The sequence below is a fragment of the Phoxinus phoxinus genome (assembly GCF_949152265.1).
Source record: "Phoxinus phoxinus genome assembly, chromosome: 16".
NCBI classification, from domain to species: Eukaryota; Metazoa; Chordata; class Actinopteri; order Cypriniformes; family Leuciscidae; genus Phoxinus; species Phoxinus phoxinus.
In genome coordinates this window covers 21,250,984-21,272,243 of record NC_136891.1, presented here as the reverse complement: position 1 = coordinate 21,272,243, position 21,260 = coordinate 21,250,984, and the positions used below count along the sequence as shown (strand labels likewise).

The window sequence follows — 21,260 nt, the reverse complement described above, 5'->3', positions numbered from 1 at the left end:
GATTGATTTTAAAAGCTTTTATGTGTTTTGAAAAGGTTGCTGCTGACAGGTAGCCACAGTAAAAGGGACTACAGAGGTTTCTCTGGGACATTAAACATCATCACAGCTAACAGGAAAACTAATCTACTGCAAATACTGTCTGCATTTACTGCATTGTGTAAATATTTCAGGGGAAATGTTTTTTAATAAAGGCTAAAAGAGTTCAGTGATGGTGACGTTGGCTACTGTGGTGTGGTTAGTTTATAACCTACGTTTAGCCTTTGACTTCTGGTGACTGTATTTAATTTTCAAAATCCATAAAATCTGAAAATATTATCTTGTTGAGGAAAATGTGTAAGAATCATAAAGTTTGTCACATAACTTATTTTCTTCAATAATTCAAAAGCCATTGAAAAAAAAAATCCTATATTATTCAAGGGATCCAGATGCTAACTTCCAGATCGTTCTATAAATAAAATATATTTTTAGCCTTCTATTCCACTCTATTGAAACGAAAACTAGTATGTGTAATTGTAAATCATGCCCTGTGATGTTACCTGGGAAATCTCCAGCTAATTGTTGGTAAAAAATAAAATGGATGGTTGATGATGGGGACTTTAAATCCAAAATTGGAAGTGATTGCAAGTGAAACAACTTGACAATGCTTTGGCACATTGAATTAAAACACAACATGAGAACAAGGAGGGGGCGGGGATTACTTGTCATAAATTATTATTGTTAAATCTGCAATCTTTGCAATAATTGGCATAAAAAACATGGTGCTTTATTTAATTGGATCATGCTTAATGCAGTGTACATGATCTTTGTGATGTGTTTTGCCCCGTAATTGCAGCTTGCAGCTATATTCTGTTCTTCTCTGGTTCACCTCAGATACTCAGTAGCATTTGTATATATATCTATATCTATATATCTATCTATCTATCTATCTATTATCATATGTGCTCCTTTTTTATCTCTTCCTTTGCTTATTCATTCTTCAGGTGGAAGCGGCCACAGATTCTGAGACAGATAGTAAAGGTCTCCCGCAGTATCAGTCCGTGGGTATCCAGGTAGAGGATGAGAGGAGGTAAGTCTACTGATCAGTCCATAAACAGGACATTTGATCCACAGAATTAAAGGTTATTCTGAATTAATGATCCCTTTTAGGGATCCCTGAGCCAGTAGCTCAGAAAATAAATAAAGCCAGATAATGAATAGGTAAATAAATATAGATTGCACTTTTCTGGGTGTAAGTAGCCTACACAAACTGCTGTCAATATTGTCATTCTTATGTGCACTTTCAGACTTGGGCGCTTTAAACGGTCCAACAGTGTGACGACGGCAGTTCAGGCTGATTTGGAGCTGGAGGGGTTTCCATCGACCGAAGACAAGAGTCTGCAGTTTGGAGGATTTCAGCGGCATTCTGAACCCAGTACGCCCACACAATACAACGTGGTTCGGACCGTACGCACACAGGGCCTCTTCAGCTACCGTGAGGACTACCGGCCCTCCAGTGGGCCGCCCAGCCCGCAGCCCGAACCCTGGCTGGTGGAACCTGCTCATGAAACAGCCGAATCCGGACGCGTGTCGCCGCTTCGCCGCGATGGCAGCTGGTTCATGCAGCTTCTGCACAGCGAGACCAAACGTTTGGAGGGATGGTGCAAAGATATGGAACGCGAGGCGGAGGAGCACGACTTGTCGGAGGAGAGTGAGTGAAATAGATAATCCAAGAAATAGATAATAAGTCTAAAACAACACAATCTCATGGCAGTTCATAACTATTTTACATTTTGGTGAATTGGTGGCTAATTCGTATGAGATCGTACTATCTCATTTGTTCATTAGATCTGCTTAAATCCAAAGTTTACCTCCGCCGTCCGTGATCCACGGAGGTATGTGTATCTTCTAGTTGTCGAAGAAGAGTGTACAAAAAGCCGTAACCTGCAACCTTAGGTCCTGTCCCAAATGGCTCTGAATCCGCACTTTCGTGACGTAACGCCGCTTTGACTGTCGGCATCAGTGTGGGTTCGGCAAAAGTGCGTATCGAGGGCACAAATCGACCGCAGAGGGGGCTCGCGAGCACCCTTCTGAGACCTAAAATGACAAACGGGAAACCCTACGGTCTCACGGACTTAACGGACATGCGCACGCGGAGGCCATTGTAAGTCCACAAGACCGAATGTACATATGAAGTGTGCCATTTGGGTCAGGGCCATTGTCGAAAAAAGCATAACGCCTGCTAACTGTGTGATACACAGGGGAGGAGACAAGAGGCCGTTTTTTTTAAAGGATGTCAATGGAGGAGAGGCTTCACTACGCTGAATAAACAGGATTTGTGCGGAAATAGCTTATAATTTCATGAATCGACAGGCCATCAGCTATCTTCAACATGTTTGCTCTTAAACTTTTGTTTTGGATTGCCTTAATGCCCCACTGACGTTTAATTTTAGGGCTGGAGCTTCATCCTTACTTTTTTCTATGAATTCATACGAAATCACCACCTCGTAACATTTTGGTCTAAACCTTTCTTAGATCTAAATTATATATTTATCAAAGACAGTTCAGACAACATGTGTGCATATTGTAATGTATTCTCTGTACCACTTTGAGTTTGTTCCCAAATGAAAAGTGCATTATAAATAAAATGTATTATTATTATTATTATTATCATATATAAATTGTATAACCAATCATTTTTTTAAATTTTTCCCAACATGTCTTGCAGTTCTTGGGAAGATCCGGAGTGCTGTGGGCAGCGCTCACCTCCTCATGTCCCAGAAATTCCAGCAGTTTTACTGGTTGTGTCAGCAAAATCTGGTATGTGGCATTTCTAAGATCCCCATGAGATATACATTAATGCTCCCTTTGCATCATAAAATGCATCAGGCATGCACCAGTTCTGTCATGAAAGATTCAGGATGCCTCTTTGACAGGTAGTTTATCAAAAAGTATTGGTGAGAGGATTTACCTTGCATTTATTAAACACATCAACAATTTGCCTGCTTTAGCATTTCAAATTAAATAAATGTGAATAAAGATCCTTAAATATTTGAGAAGCAAAATTGTGCAAGATAGTATTATGTCATTTTTCCCTCATGTATTTTTTTACTTAACTGTAAAACTCTAAAATAAAAAATAGAAATTCCCACACCAAAATGTTTTATTTCAGAATTCTGATGTATACTATTTTGTGGATTTTTGCTTATCAAGTAAATGTATTTTTATTTTAGATTTTTTTTGTATTAATAAACAAGACAAAATAATGTTTAAAATTGTTTTCTAAAATATTTGAGAAGCAAAATAGTGCAAGATATTATTATTTTAAGTAATTTTCCCTCATGTATTTTTTGTCGTTAACTGTACTAAAATAAAATAAAAAAACATTCCCATATCAACATATTTTTATTTCAGAATTCTGATTTATAATATCGTGTGCATTTTTGCTTATCAAGTAAATTTATTTTTATTCTTAATATAACTGATAAACAATATAAAATACTGTTTTAAATTGTTTTCTAAGATAGTTGACATAATTACACAATGATTAGTTGCAGTGTCAACTCCACTAAATGTCATTTTAGCCAGAAAGAAGCTTTAACCCTTTTCAAGATGCGTTAGAGTAAAAGATCCTGACGTTAATTGGTAGTTGGTGGGTTGAATGACACTTTAAAGGGTTTGTTTAGTGGTCAGTGATTGTTTTTGTCTCTCGCTTTCTCTCTTTCTCTCTGGAGATTGTGAAATGATGGATGTTGTAATACATTCACATGGACAGGCTGAGACCAGCTTGTCCTCTCTAGTATGAGCATCCAAGAGACTGAACGGTTTAGCTTAGTATTATAAAACGAGAAGAGAGGATGTAGCCATGCAGAATAAATATAGCAAACACTGTTCATAACTGAGAAATGGTTCAATCGATCATTGATTATACAGAAAATAATTATGTTTACTCTGTGTATATACATAACACTGTCAGTTAACAATACACATCCATCCTTCATTGTTTTGTGCTTTTTTTAATGTTAATGTCAAAAGTGTACCTGACATGGTCAAATATTCAGTTCGGATGAGAGATGCTAGACTACAGCGACCTCTAGTGATTATTCATGGTAATTTATTCATTTATGGCACTTGGTGCAGTGATGCGTAGATAGGGATCAGGATCCTTATTAAGTTTGATTGCTCGAGGGGTCATAAGTTTTCACCCCTTTATCGTAAGTTTGTACTATTATTATTTTGTAAGACCCCGAATAAGCTCCAGAACACCAGCCAAAATATTAACCGAAATTAACCAAATTATGCTGTTCAGAAGTTTACATGATCAGTACCGCCTCCTGCTCATAGCCTTTTCTGATAATTGATAGTGTATGAGTCCCTATATTGTCCTGAATGGATCTCGATAACACTGCGCCACTGTGAGGAAGAGCTCAAACGTGCAGAGCATTCTGAGACACAAAAGAACTTACTGTACCCTGAGGATTTTTGTCAAGAACAGCGGGCAGATTCACTGCTCACAGTGCTCAGGACAAACCTAAACCGGTTCAAATCAATCATCACTCAATGGGCAACATATGAGATTAGGAATATATGAAGAACTTCAACTTATAGCAAATATTTGGATATGTACAATAGCTTGCAGGGAAAAGCTAAATAAAAAACAAAATACATTGTTATGATCCCTGTTCTTATTTCATGTATTACAATCTAAAAAAGATAATTGAGATTCTGTATGGGGTTTGAGCTGAAGTGTAACTTATTACTGTTGTTTGTGTTTGTGAGGAGTGTCAGTGCGTGAAATATAATTGGTCTGTTTCTGGTTTTGTGCAGGACCCCAGCGCTATGCCCCGCCCCACGGCTCAGGACCTGGCTGGGTTTTGGGATCTCTTGCAGCTCTCCATCGATGATGTCACTGCCAAGTTTGATGAGCTGCAGCAAATCAAGAGCAACGAGTGGAGGATAGTGGAGAGTCCGGAGAAGAAGGTATACTTTTGGGGCCGTACAAGCCATGATTCATTCTGGCACTCTCACACACTTACATTCTCCTTTCACATACATATAAATATATATATGAGTACACAAAATGTAGGCTGTGAATTTGTGTTTAAAAATATATGAATATAAGAGTATTATAGAATATTAAGAGAATATAAAATGTTAGAAAGTGCATTAAAATATGTGACTATGAGAGCAATACGTACAGTACCTTATGCCTCTGAATCTATACCTGCCTACCAACCCTCATATGAATATCAAATTTATTTCTAGAACACAGCTCCAGTGGGATTGAATAAGTGTAGCCTACTCAGTAACGTCCACAATGGTTTCGGACACCAACATGGCTGTTCCCAGGTTTTTTGGCTTTTAGTATGAATATGTTAGTCTTACTGTTATCTATAAGCTAGTGTGCTCCAAAAAAAATAGAAAATTTGCATTTAGAAGACCAAACCCAACGTTGAAAATGAAAATCAGCTTGATGTCAGAATTCAATGTCAGATTGACATTAATCTCCAACGTTGGACAGACGTTGTACTGTGGTTGAAAATCGGGTTGATGTCAGAAATCAACATCAGTCAGGTTCTAACGTCAACCCGACTTTCATTTCCAACCAAAATGCAACCAAAATCATCCCTGACGTTACTACTTTCTACTGAAGGACCTTGACAGAAATGTAGTGGAGTAAAAAGTACGATATTTGTCTTTCAAATGTAGTGAAGTCGAAGAACAGATACTCAAAAAGTGTACTTAAGTACAGTACTCAAGTAAATGTACTTTGTTACTGTCCACCCAATATATATATATATCACTGATTCTTGAGAGTCGGGACAAAACATGTCCCACATAGAAAAGTCTAATTTATAGCAAAAATTAAGAAATTCATCATGATTGACATACTTACAAAGTTAAATCTAAAGGAATTGTATATACCTATCTGATTTTTGGAATAAACTTTTTTATCTTTTTGGGGAAAATTTGTTTAAATGTATGGTCTGTGGTTAGAAGGTCCATGTTATTGCACTTGTCCTCAGCAAGAGGTCACAATATTAACCATCCCAAAAAACTTTAAAAAAGCTCTACAGTTGTGAAAACATATACATGAAATAAAAAATAAGGGGTATAAATATAAAAAACAATGCATGAAGTGAACATCAAACAATATTTTCCATAGAAATCTGCCTATTAAAGTTGTGTCCTCGGTTTCTGTCAACTCCGTCAGATATTTTTATAAAGCTCTTTAAATCAGGAAATAGCATGGTCAGCTATATCCCTGAGGACCCCTTTTCATCTCCCTGCCTGTGGTGAATGCAGTACTACCACACATGCTGTGGTACCTTGTACATTTTTTTATATTTTAGACAAACAATGTCAATATTCCTATGGTCACAGCTGCACCATGTCAATACCATCTTTCTGTTAAGATACTTTTTTTTAAACCATAGTGGATTGAATTTAATAATTTTAGTGAGGTTATTGGGACAGCTAGCAACTGAGGAAAAAATACCTAGCTCCAGTGTACAATACATTTTTTGGCGGAAAATACATGCCCTTACGTCAACTCCGTCAGACGTCAACTCCGTCAGGTTCTATGTCTGACGGAGTTGACCTGTAAGATGACGGAGTTGACAAATCCACCAATAACCTCTTAATGTGCGAATATAATATTATTTGTGAATATAGTGAAGGGTTAAACTGTTATTTCAGGGTTTTATTTACACATAAATGCACATACACAGCATGCATTACATTATTTAACCGTACGCATCTGACTTGTAGAGAATGGGCAGGCAGTGGTCTGCTTATTATTGTGTAACGTGTAACTTTGCCAGCACTTTAATATATATATTTATATATGTAGAGACAGAGATAGAGAAATGAGAAGCCAGTGTAGGGCTGGGCGATATGGCCAAAAAACAATTATCACAGCCCCTGGTTTCCCTTATTTTTTGGGGGGAAAAACGGTGTAATTTAAAACAGTTTGAAACGGTGTATGTGCAATATGTTTATTATAGTTTGCTTTACAGTAAGTTCAGTACTCTAATAACAAGGAGTAGTTTTAGTAGTAGTGTTTAAAGAGCACATCTGTTCACTAATCAGCAATGCACATATTTTTCGTCAACACCGTCAGTTTTTCGTCAACACCGTCAGTTTTTCGTCAACACCGTCAGATCTTCGACGTTTGGATGTATGTTTTTGTTAATTTTTTGGGGAAAAAAATATTCTTCCTTCAGTTTATGTGGTTTTTGTAATAAAGGACCATCTGATCTACATCCTCTTATGTTTTATTTATTTAAGGAATTTGTTTTTACAATATTGAAATTAAAATCAAAGTTTAAAAATGCAAATATTTAGAAATCTGAGGTTTCAGAATAGTGTGAAATCACAACTTAAGTTTATGTATTGTGTTTTTTTACATATCAGAGTAACTAAACACTATTACTGCACCCACACACCGGACGCGAATAGCGCGTCAGGCGCGAGTGATTTCAATGTTAAGTCAATGCAAAGACGCGTTACACGCGTTTTACGCGCGTAACGCGTCTTTGCATTGACTTAACATTGAAATGACTCGCGCCTGACGCGCTATTCGCGTCCGGTGTGAACGCACCATTACAATGTACTTCCGAACTTTAGATTCTTGTTGGATTGGAAGAATTAAAATTGTTTACTTTTTAGTGTGTCTGACGGAGTTGACACAAATCCAGTTCTGAAGGGAAACATGTAAATTTGTTTAAAATGTGTTTTTATTTAGAACCTGTTCCTTTACATGGTTAAATAGCTAAGACCTTTCTCTGCAGAAACGTATAACTATAATTGATATAGTGTGTATTTAAAAAAAAAGTTTTTTAAAACGTGTTTTGTCCCGACTCTCAAGAATCAGTGATATATATATATATATATAGTCAAGTCATCTTCATTTATATAGCGCTTTTAACAATGTAGATTGTTTCAAAGCAGCTTTACAGAGATAAACGTATAATTTAAGGTAACAGAGATTGTTTTGGCTTTATAGCGGTTCTTGAATAATGTTATTTTCCAGCTAAAGTTTCTGTTATATATATATATATATATATATATATATATATATATATATATATATATATATACAGTAGTAAACATTTGAAGTGGATCAAAAAAGGTTAATCAAAATTGTCCTACGTCAAAAAAGTATTGTTCAAAATTCATGTATAACTTTGATGAAAGGTTTTGATCCACTTCAAATGTTGACTACTCTATGTATATATCTTTGTATATAAATAAATAAATAAAAATACATTAAAAAAAATAATTTATTCCTGTGATCAAAACTGAATTTTCAGCATCTTTACTCCAGTCTTTAATGTCACATGATCCTTCAGAAATAATTATAATATGATGATCTGATGCTCACAAAACATGAATTATTATTATCAATGTTGAAAACACTTGTGGACATTTTTTTTTTCTAGGATTATTTGATGAATAGAAAGTTATATTTCATTTATTTGAAATATTATCTTTTGTAACAGTATAAATGTATTTACTGTAACTTTTGATCAATTTAATGCATCCTTGCTGAATAAAAGTTATTCATTTATTTTATTTCTCCCCCTCCCCCCAAAAAAATGTCTTACTGACCCCAAACTTTTGAACAGTAGTGTGTAAGGTTACAAAAGCTTTCTATTTAAGATAAATGCTGTTCTTTTGCACTTTCTATTCATCAAATAATCTTGAAAATTGTATATAATGTTTACACCATTGATAATACTAAATGTTTCTTGAACATGAAATCATCATATTAGAATGATTTCTGAAGGATTGTGTGACACTGAAGACTGGAGTAATGATGCTAAAAATTCAGAAAAATTGAAAAATATATTCAAATAGAAAACAGTCATAATTGTCATAATATTTAACATTATTACGGTTTCAAATAACATGAATACGGTTTCATTTATTACAAATAAATGCAGACTTAGTGAGCATAAGAGACTTCTTTTAAAAACATAAAAAATCGTACTGAATATATATGTACTGTATATGCATTGACACTAATTCTAAGAAACCATGTAAATAGTCAAATAAAATAGTAATGAACCCTACTTCTTTTCCACAGGAAAGAAAATGGCCACCTCCTGTTACAAAGAGGCCTCCTAAAGGTCGCGGAGCTGTTATGCGTGAGCGCTCCTTGGATCTGCAGGACCGACAGAGGCAAGAGGCCCGCCGCAGGCTATTGGCTGCTAAACGGGCTGCATCTTTCCGTCAGAACTCAGCTACAGAGCGGGCCGACAGCATAGAGATCTACATCCCTGAAGCCCAAACACGTTTATGAAACACACATATGCTATGCCTCACCAATGCGCTTCACCAACAGGGTACATCATTCTGCTCCATGCCACTCCTCCACCCTTAGACATTGTCACATTTGTTACACGTATTCTTCCTCTGCTCATCATCTACTCTGAGCTGAGAATAGTGGTGAGTTTATATATGCCTCAAACAGAGCTCAATGCAAAAAGGTCATGGCAGTCTATGCCCTCCAAAACCTGCAGCTACAGCAACCCAGTTTGGATTTCATTGTAGTATGTTCAGAGGACAAAACTAAGGCTTTTTTCACACTGCGCACAAATCAATTTTGGTTTCCACATGTTTAGGACACAATTTTAGAATTCTTCTATATTCGCATTCATGCACATACTGAGCCCAAAACCACTGCCATGTTCACTTACTCACTATTAACTACATAGTGAATATAATAAAGCCCCTAAATAGACATGGTTATGGAGAAAAAATTATATTTCAACGCTTTTATGTTCTGTTACGTCCCACTGAGAAATTTTGCGTTCTCTCACAAAACTTTTGTGTTCACTTAAAACTTTTGAGATTCCCTGAGAAATGTTGACTACTGTAATATGACGACTAGCGGAGCGCCCGTAAGTATAAGAGGGTGCCTGTAATACACGTCACAACTATTTTGTTTGAAGGAGACGCACAGGCAGACCCAAGGCATGGCAACGAGACGCAGTGTTGCATTCCCCTTCTCAGGGAACCATGGTTACAGTTGTAACCTGAGACGTTCCCTTTCGAAGTGGAAGTCAACACTACTTGACGCTATGGGGAACAAATACCCTCTACACACAGCTGAGGTAATGCCTGCCTCATTAAGCTGTGAATATGCACAAACATATATGGCATAACATAAGTTGACTCAATGGATTACCTAGCTGGAGTCAGAGCCTCAATAAGGGGCCCATCCAAAAAGACTCATATAGATTGTCTAGTGGTACAACTCCCTAAGCCACTATCTTCCAATAATAGAAGATACCCAAGCTTCTATGCTCTCTTAACAAAGGAAGTCCCAGCCATTACAACCTTCCTTCCTCCCATGTGGGTCAGACGTCAGCCTTATGAGGCCCCAAGAGCAGAGCTCTAAGGAATAAATGGCTCAGCTATGTCAGTTTCTTTTGAGAATATTTTCAACAACGATCTTGGATATTGCCACTACTTCCAGGGCGAGAATGCAACCCAAATTTTCATCAGAAAGGATGTTAATACGAGTGGCAAAATATAGTTGTCAAAGATTATTGCCATGAAACTCAACCCCTAGGAAAACTGCAGGGGAGCTCCAGCTCTACTTAAATACCCTGAAATAATTAGGGGAGTGCACTCACACCCTACTTGTAAAAGCCACCAAAGGGGAGCAAGGGGGGCATACAAATTGCTACTAAATGCACTCTACTGTACCTAAGCCCTACTATAGCTAGCGCTTCATCTTTTTATTTTAGCACCAGATCATAATATGTGACAGATAACAAGGAGGGACACTGGGAGGCGAACTTCCTCTACTTGTTAGAATTGTCAAATCAGGGCCATAGTAGAGCCTTCCAAAGCAGAGCTATTTCCCATCTTCAAGACCCAATAGTAGTTGTAAAGGGAGGTAAACAAAGTAGAGGGAAACTATACAGCCCTATATAACTCCATTCGCCTTGCATCAACCCTTCCAAAAGGAAGATATGTCCCAGACAAGAGAAAGGCAGGCTGCAGTTTGCCAATAGTTTGCCATCCACCATACTCTAACCCCAAGGAGACTGCAGGGTAGCTAATGATCTACTTTAAAAATAAATAAATAAACATTGCATTGGGGGAGAGCAGCTCAACCCTGACTTGAATTAAAGCACTTCTTTGAGGACCAGCTATAGTATTGAACATGGGCCATACTAGTGAGGCCTATGAAGCACCCATCCAAAAGGGGATCATACATTACTACTTCAACACCCAACCGTAGTTGAAGAGTAGAACGGGAAAGTAGGGAATCTATACTGCCCTAAATAACCCAGTTCGCCCTGCATCAGCAACCCATTCACAAGGGAGCATAATTCTACTTTAGACCATAAGATAGGAGAGAATATAGCTCAACCCCCTGGATACCCTTTCAGGATATCAGGATAGAGCAAGAGAGATGTCTTCCAGAGACAATTAACCAGTCTCACCCTGGGGGCCAGGTGAAAGTATCTTGCCAAAAACTTACCTGCATGCATAAGTAACCAAGCAATACTTAGTAATGAGCGACAGAAAGAGCGGTTTCCAATTTGTTTTTTGGTTTATTTTAACCAAAAACCTGCTCAATTCCTGTGCCATTTCAGCAATGGTTGCTTTTATATCAAAGCTCCAGAGGAGAACGCTGCCACAAAAGGCAGGCATAGAGCACTTGCTAAATCTTTTTTTTCATGGTGTGCAGGGCCTCCCAGGTCTGTCTTGTCTTCGCATATGCCTTGCCAAGAGCCGCAAGGTGGTCAGCAGCAGAGGAAGCCAGACTTAATTTACAATATCTGCCTCTACTCTGCCCACATACGAGCCCACGATCGAAGCTGCCATTTTGCTACTTCAGCAGACATGGGGCCTGAACCGTGAGGGGGAGCTCCCTCAAAGCGCCTCGTGACAGAGAGCACATTCCGCCCCCTCGAGAGCTGAACACACTCACTCTTTTGGCAAGGTGGGAGCCTTCACAAAGGATGCAACACCAGGAGAGATATTCTTACCATGAATGCATCACCATAAGTGCAGCCTATTCGCTCTAGCCAAACACACTCCATGCAAACGCTATATTCTCATCCCTCAGGAAAGAATAAAGCAAGAACAGAGCTTGCCGCGACTGCAACACAATGAGAACATCCAGCGTTCATCTTACACAAGTACAAACAAGCAGCTCCTGAAGACAAAAAAGCTAATGACGTGTATTACAGGCACCCACTTCTACTTCCGGTCGCTCTGCTAGTGCCATCATGGAATGTCGTTGGACACTGATAGCATTCCCCATAGCATCAACTTAGAAAAGGAAACTGTATTTCAATAATTTTGCAGGTGAAAGCAAAGTTTTGGAGCAACGCAAAAGTTTTGCGAGAAAATGCAACATTTTTGCGAATGCATTGAAATCTAATTTTTCCATCTAATTTCCATCTAATGTCCCATTAGGGGCGCCGTAGAATGTCACTTAATTCATTATATGAGTTTTTTTTTTTTTTTTAAGAAACAGACATACAGTATGCAACACTGCAGGAATGATGAAAAAAGTACTTGAAATGTAATCTGACTCTTCAGGTGCATTGCAAAATATTTTAATCTGATTTCAGACCTCATTTGGATGTACTGTAGTTTCGAAACATTGGATTCCAAAAAATCCGATTTTTGCTACCTGTCTGAACAAAGCCTAGTGTAGCCCTCAGCATAGGCACAGTTAACACTCCTTTCAGAAAATGTAATCTATAGCACTGGCACAAAACTAATGTCACAGCATAGTCACTTCATCAACAACATAATTCCCACAATCGAACATGGCGTTTAGATTTAAATAAGCAAAATAAAGATTAGTTTGCAAACTAAATTATATAGTTTCTACTACTTGAAAAGATGTACACAGCAGTTTTACTTCTTAAATTATCCACATTTGTATTTCCAACGGAAATGTTGATCTTGATCCTCGTGATGTTATCGCATTTGGGGATTTGCATGAAGGTATTGCTTCTAGACTTCAATTTAGGTTTAGCTTCAGGATTAACAGATTTAATCTTGTTCTGGACTAAACTGCACTGTCAAGAGATTTTTTTAAAAATCCTTTTATTCAATGACTAGTTCATTCAGCCCAAAAAGGCCTTGATATCATTCAGTCATAAGGTAACAGCTTGACTTTCATTAACTGACCACCGGTTCTACACAAAAACATTTACAGAGAAGTATTTACAACACCAATCTTCTTCAACATTCACCCTCAAGGTAGTCTGTGACATATAAAGGTGCAAAAGAAACTTTAATAATATTACTGTAAATGGTGCTGCTTTATACTCTAAAATGTAGAAGCCCCTCTCCTTTCTGCACAGCACTATAAACCACCTGTGGACTTTTTTAAAGGGAGGTTTAACAGTGTCTCAATGCATCTCGGATTATCATATTTATGGTCACTGGTTTGTTGAAAAGAAATAGATTTATTTTAGGTTAGAGAGTTATGTTTTTTGTATACCACACTTTTCAGTCCAGCATTTGCACAAAGATGTGCCCATTTGCCTTGTCACCTTCGAAAACAGAAACCCGGATGTGCAATAGACAGATGTCTCTATGATGAATTGAATTAAAATTTGTTTTTTTTTTGTTTTTTTTTGTTTTTTGTTTTTTTGGGGGGGGGGGGGGGGGGGGGGGGCAATGCCCCTTTTTATTTCTAATTTGGCTTGAGGTTCTTTATTACCTTAATTGTGGACTACATAAAAACCAACAGCAGCATTAGATTCAATACCTTATACTTGTAAATACAACATTTGCAGTTATTTTTCCCTTTACTGCCACAATTTTAACTGTGCATAAAATGATTCCAGTTTTTTTTCCACCCCTGGTTCCAGGCCTAATTATCCCAGAGATGGCTGCTTACTTACGTCACTAGTCTATCCTCTTAGCGTTACTGTTGCTTACATTCATAAGGCGTTATAAGGCAGCAACTAAATCCTGGCTTTTTAGCTATTTCCTTTACCTGGCAGCCTTACAACATCTTAAACAGAAAGCATTGTGAATGTACTGCCCTGGTCTTGCAAAAAAAAAAAACCGAGGAAGAAAAATAAGAAGAGAAGGATCTGTCAATAACGTTGCGCTCATTTAAAAAATGAAGTAAACTCTTATTTGTTGTATGGGGGAAACAATGAATTTGGTAATGATTCGTTTACACCTATGGTTAAAGGAAAGGGATAGTTCAACCAAAAATCTACTTATGATCATCTCCTCATCTTTACAATATGTCGATCAGAACCCCGTTGGTTTTTGCTTCCCATTGAACACAAAATGTGTTATTTAGCAAATGTTTAGGCCGCTCATTTAAAAAGGATGGTGACCATTAACTGGGAAGATTTAAAAAAGACAAATAAGTAGGAGATATTTATATTGCTCTCAATGGCATTTGCTTGAATGGTGCAGGACTACTTTGGTCTCGTGTAGCCTGACTTTCAGACTGGCAGCAGAAGGTCTGGACTCCATAGCTCCTTTCATTGACCAAGGACCGCTCAGAGGCCTTCTGATTGACATGTGAAGTCGATGTCTTCACAATTAAAGACCGGCGTGCAATTCTGTGGAGAATCCCTCAAGGGACATGGTAATAAATAAATAAAAATAAGATGAAAAAAAATTTGTTAATGCTTTTGCGTTCTCTCTCAAATGTGTTATCCTGAGAAACTTTGCGTTCACAAGCAAAATGTTTGCATTTCCCCGAGGAACATTTGAGTTCTTTGCGAGCGAACGCAAAGTTTCTCGAGGGAACGCAAACATTTTGTGAAGGGACGAAAAGGTTTTGTGAGTGAACGCAAAAGCAATAAATTTGTTTTACCACCACCGTGTCCATTAAGAGTCTCCAAATACAATTCATTCAAGCACGTTGTGCAAGTTTACTGCAACAATGGCTCTGTGAACTTCACATACTTTTGAAAATCCAGTGATCCTGATAAGCGCTCATTGTCACAGTTGTAAATACAATGGCTGTCTTTTTCCATAAGGGGGTTTGCTGTCACAACGGCTTTGTTACAGACGGACCATTAAAGAATGCGACATCTCCCAGAAATCCTGGAGAATTCAATCAATCAGATGACAAAAGCGTTTCCCATTGTGTGTGCCATATGCATCAGACGTTCAGCTAACAGCCAGTGGGCGTGACATCTAAGGCTGAGACTAGAACGTTTGAAATCTGCCATTTTTGTTCATGGGAAGGTTTTAAGCAAAATTTTCTGAAACATAAATGCCATTTCACTTGAACTAACACAGGCCCAGTCACTAGCAACTATGCTGGGGTGCATTTCCCAAAAGCATCATTAACTATGGTCCCAAGTTCCGTCATTATTAACAGTTCAACGATTTACCATTTCCTGAAAGCATATTTTTAATCGCAAACAGCACTGCAAACTTGTGTGGTTGGAACTACAGTTCCAACCACACAAGACTTGTAGTTAGAAGCATAGTTTATTGTTAGCATGACGTGGACTTCAATAAATCAAGCTCTTGAGCGCAATATCCAAGCTAACATGCAGTACATTCTATATCCTTCATTCCATTGAAATATATTTACATTTCATTCTATATGTTTTTGCATGTCAACAATCAATGCCGTTTTTGAAGAGAACAACATATAAAGCCTACAGAAGTAAAGGCCCGTCCACATAAGGGATCAGAATGATAACGATAAAGATGTAAAATACGATATAAAATGTAAAAGAACAGCAGTGTCCACACCACAACTATAACGGCACAAATACTACAGTGGTTAATGTTTTGCCGTGATGGCAAACACACACCTGATCTGTGACGTGAAAGTAAGCAGATGGAAAATATAATATCATTTTGATGTTTAAGAGCATAAATATAGTGCATGCGTATATTTTTGTCCTTTTTAGAGCTTAACAGTCTGGGTCACCATACCTCAATACAAAGACAAAAGCAGCCAGGACATTCAGCAAAATAATTCCGTTAAATGATATGATTATGATAGACTTTTCATTTTAGGGTGAACTATCCCTTTAAGAAACACAGTGTTGTTGAAGAATAAGGCTGAAGTGAGTGTGTAATGCTGTGCTTTTACATACTGTAGTGGCTCTGTATTGCTGTCTCAATTCTTGTCTCAATGTATTGAAAGCACCACATACACAGAGAAACAATCAGCGCTTTCCAATTAGTCCAAATAGTTTGAGAGGAAGTTATTTGTGTTTGAGGTTCTTCTTTGCAGCTGTTGCGTTTCCCTTTCGCGGCGACTGTAAGTCACCCAGAGGAAAGACATTGACATGCTACCAACTGCTGCTAAATGCGTACATTGAGGTACAGTTATCATCTTGCACATTTTATATGAATAGACAACAGCTGAAATATGATAGTCCACTGGACAGATGTTTTTCTCAACGATTTGCATCTTTTAGTATATTACAACTAGGTCCCTTTTTCAAACACAAACCTCCAGCCCTGTTTTAAAAGATATTGTAATGGAATAATGTGTTTAGGCAGTGCGGACAAGTTGTGGCATAGTAGATGTATCGCTGCTTGTGTAAATGTAAATAGTTGTAGAGTGCCATCACCTGACACATGCCATGTGTCTGTTTTTTTTTTTTTAGTAGAGATCTAGCAGATATCGGTGATTATAAAAGGTGGAAACATCCATAGGTGCCTTATAATCAGTGTTGGAGACTTAAAATGATTTGCATGAGATATGACCTATGCAGAGGAAATGTCGCTTATGGTCAAAGACTGGCGAAACCCTGCAGTATTGTTGCTTTTCATGCATTTCAGATCATTAGGGGCTCAAAGATGTTAAGATGCATGATCGTTGGATCATTGTCCAGCAGATGACATTTTGATGAGAATTTTTTTGCTTCATCTCTTGGATTATCGTGTGGGTCTATCGTGGGTTCTGTATTTGATCAGGACTGTGTGATAGTGATGTGTTCAGTATAAATAAATAAAAAAAGCGATTAAGAGTATTATTATAGTGTATTATCTAAGTTTAAGTCTAAAGGTGCGGTCACATTACACTTTGTGTTCCACTCACTTGCATTCATATGAATGTGAATACAGGTGAGTGACTTTTCATGTACAGTAAACCTCAAACCTGCATGTTATAGAAAGGTGGAGTAGATCAAATATAACATTTAAGCAACATGCTCATTGAAAAAAACATGCCTCTCCCTTTACCGATATGTTTGCAATATACATTACTATTCACTGCAGATTGCAACTGCACTAGGGGCAGTAAAACACCAAAAACTTGTATTCCTTTTCATGCAAATTATGATTAAAGGCACATATTATCAGGTACTGTACAAGTACTGTGAAACACGAATCATAACACTCAATAAAAGAGCTTAAAGACTTGTAGAAGCAAACAATAATATCACGGCTTTAGCAAATGTGCTTTTATCTCACATTTGCTACGATAGAGTGTTCACTTTTTAGCGCCATTCTCCTGTAATTTAATTTACAAATTGCCGCAATACAGTAAAACATTGCCAAAGTAACGTTCATCTGTTTCGTATATTTTATTATATTATATTCGGCATATTTTCCCAATGAGCCCGAGTTGATTTTAAAACTACGTGTTATTTGTGATTTCTTATTTATTAACAACTAGTGACATCATATCCGGTTGCCCATATTCATTGTGACGTCTGAAGTGGGACCGCACCTTATGACTGAGAAAAGTGTCAAATGCAGGAAACTTTCGTTTTGTTCTATACCTGTCCTCTGTTATGACGGACACATGAGGGCTTCACATTGTTCATCTCTATTAAACACAATACACAGTATTAGACTAAATGCCAGTGTCCTCCTCTCGCATACTTACACACTTTACCAGACTTGCCAGAATGTGCAATAGTGTATAAATACATGGCAGGCACATGGTGTCATTACCTCTTAGTGTGTGGTATTAATGGCAGGACACTACACTGGCGCTAGTAGAGTCTCTCTGCGATCAGTTCAAGGCAAACAGAGCTATTTGTCTTGCCTTTCTACTATGCAGCAGCTCTAGTCTGACTTTTTGAATTTCATAAGAGACACTTATTCACAGAAACTTTCTTTTACCCATTTTTGTGAATATATTTTATTGAGGAATAACAAAATAGACCTTGTAACCCTGTTGAAAAGACAGATTAGGGCTGGTATAATGCTGGTCTAGCTAGTGGACCAGCATAGCTTTGCTGTTCACCAGTAAAAAGTAGCTACTTGTCAGCAAACATGAGATGTCTGTGTTGTGAAGCTGTTTGACGGTGAACGTGATTTCACCAAGTGCAACATGTTCCTGAATCAACATTCCAATCAACCAATCAGATTTGAGGGACAAGTTTACGGTTTATGTCAAGTTTAGGCTTACAACCAGGGTTAGGTGGTTCTACATCAGTGTTATTCACCCATCATTCCCTCTGAGTTTGGGGATAACTTTATCCTGGAAATCCAGAGTTTTCACGAGAGAGAGCACAATTTGAATTTGCTCAGTGAGTCACTCTGGCATTGATTAATGATGCTCATTAACTATGCCCTTGTAACTGAGCTGCACCAATCACATCAGGTTATCTGATATAGGCGGTCCAGAGACGAGCTAAACAGATGACGACAGCGCTGTGACGTCGAAGTCATTAGTAAACATTGCAAGATGGATGGATGAACACCAGTTGTTGAGTTAGACTTTGCTTTTTATCTAAAAGAGGAACAGAAAACGGCGCTCGAATCGTTCCTTTGCAAGAAGGATGTTTTTGCTGTTTTGCCGACCGGATACGGCAAGAGTCTAATCTACCAGTTAGCTCCGCTGGTAGCTAAACGTATGGGGCTTAGACAGTGTATTGTTGTGATTGGTCGTAGTGTTATCCAATTAACTTATGGGTATATTAGGATAATTTATGGGTAGGGTTAGATTTAGGGGTTGGGATAGGATTAGGACTACGTTTTTTGGACAGGAATGTTGTTCCAGGATCAACAAAATATGTTGACCCAGGAACATAAAATCTTAGTAAAATCACGGTGGACCAACTACTTTTTTTGTCAAAATTGAGTCTTTTAGACTCTGATCTGTCTGATTTGGCTCAACTATGCTCAGATTCAAAGAGAAATGGATTTTAACTCTTTCCCCGCCTGCGTTTTTTTAATTTAAGTTGCCAGCCACCGCCAGCGTTTTTGATCATTTTCACACAAACAATTTGTTGTTTGAATATCTGAGAATGCAATATATCAAAAGAAAGAGCAGAGCCTCTGCTTTTAAACAAACTATATATATATATATATATATATATATATATATATTCTAGCTTCATGCATTCTTTTTTATCAACAGTTGAATGTTAGTAAGTTACAATTAGCAACAAAAAGCTGAGAAAAATCGATTTAAAAAAAAGACTACAACTTGCGCAATGCTTTTATCGCTTGCTTCTTTTTTGTCTGTAATTTGAATCCGGAGATTATGTACTCTTTCAGAAGTTGTCATAGCGCCCCCTACCATACAACAGTGAAATTACAGAAAATTAACATCAATGGCGGTAAAAGAGTTTAAAAAAAAAGTTAAATAAATAAAATCCCGTCATTTGTTGCCATAGTTATTGCATTTATAGGACAGTAGGAAGTCCTGCTGGTTAAGCTAGTTAAGAAGGGACACTCACTGCATCTAAAACACAACATGCTGGTGACCAGCAATGCTGCTCTTTTCAACATGGTCGTAGAGTTTATTTATTCACCACTTCCCCTGAGGACATTTCTCACCTATAAAACATTTTATAAAGTTGTGGCCAGTGTCTGCACAGATGTACAGTAAAAACAAACACATAGCAAATGCATTACATCATTAAAAAAAAAATATATATATATATATATATATATATATATATATATATATATATATATATACTGCCCTGCCACTTTCAGTTTACTGACGTACTGCAGGGAAGCCCTTTAATAGGTTTTGTTAGTTTCCGATTCTCCTCTTTGAGGGTCAGTTCCTCCATAATGCAAAGACAGTTATTGTTCTATGAACAATGCTGTCATTTCTTTTACTGAAAATGTGAAACAATGTAAACAGCTGTTTAAAAATACATTGAGACATTTGAGAGGTTAAAACTGGTGCTTTTGTCATAGAGGTGTGTTGGATTCATAGGCACGGATTTGGTTTTACCAGGACAATCAACATGTATACACTCGCTCTCACACAGAAACAACATGTTCTGTAGTGTATAGGCCTCACTGTCCACCCTCCAAAAGGCACCATTATCTTTTTAAGGTTGTACTTATAATTACAAAATCAAACATAATAATCATACCTTTTAACAGTTGTTCTCTACTCCACCACACTCCACCTTTCCTTTTCATTTGTCAGTTGTTCAAGGCTTTTCTGCTAAGAAATCACAATATCGTAGGCAGTCGAGTGAGTGTTCAGCTGTGTAGAACTTCAGTATAGACGTTTCGCTGCCTGTTCAGCAATAACCTGAATGGCTTCATTTAAAGATCATGGCACAGACACAATTTAACATCCTCGCTTTGGTAGACTATGTGAAAATAGTGATTCTTTTCCATTTAGCCCTTAAACACACACCTCAGATCTTTAGTGACCCGGGACTTCATTCACTACCCTCCTCCTCCTCATTCATTTTTTTTAAGGTTAGACATCAATCTTTGTAATGTTCCTCAATATATATTAGTTATAAACAATATAACAAGAAAAAATATTAAAGGATTCCTGTTTTCCCATAAATTTTTTGTTAAAAAATAATGATGTAACAGTGTAAGTATATTTTTGTCTGCACAACAATAATTGAATATTTGATGACTGAATAAGTGCAATTCACCTTTATTCAACAAGGTGTCAATATCTGATACACACTGATGAAGTGACAGTCCACTCATTGTTACTGCTGGCAGAAAACAAAAGAATAGGAAGTATCATCAGCAAAACTTGAAATGACTCAGTGATTTATTGCTGAGCAAGTGCTGAACACAATCAAATATTAGTGTCTTGATGGTGGATCCGGTGAAGAAGCTGTCAGCTATCAAAATATTGATTTTGAAGATGTTAAAAATGATTGGTTTGAAAATATGTTTAAAATTGCGAATATGAGCTAGATGCTGAATGTACTGTGAAATAAGCTCTGACGAAGACAGTGATGATGACAAAACTCAAAATTAACCAAAAGATGCTTGATTTTATTCTTCTGTAATTGTTACTCTCATATCAGGAGAGTTTTATTTTATCACGACAGGTAGTGATCCATCCATGTTAGAGATCTGGATCGCTAAAGACCCGAATTTGTAATAATGTTTGGCAA

General features: G+C 37.4%; 1 protein-coding gene across 1 annotated transcript; it reads left to right on the top strand.

Annotated features, from left to right (window-relative positions):
• Window positions 1–975: 975 nt before the first annotated feature.
• Window positions 976–9,861, top strand: LOC306983907 (disks large-associated protein 2). The gene is made up of 4 exons (XM_079584758.1): window positions 976–1,687; window positions 2,705–2,796; window positions 4,804–4,956; window positions 9,068–9,861. Exons 1-4 carry the CDS (start codon window positions 1,270–1,272, stop codon window positions 9,281–9,283), a joined length of 879 nt encoding a protein of 292 aa, XP_079440884.1. The 5' UTR covers window positions 976–1,269; the 3' UTR covers window positions 9,284–9,861.
• The last annotated feature ends 11,399 nt before the right edge of the window (window positions 9,862–21,260 follow it).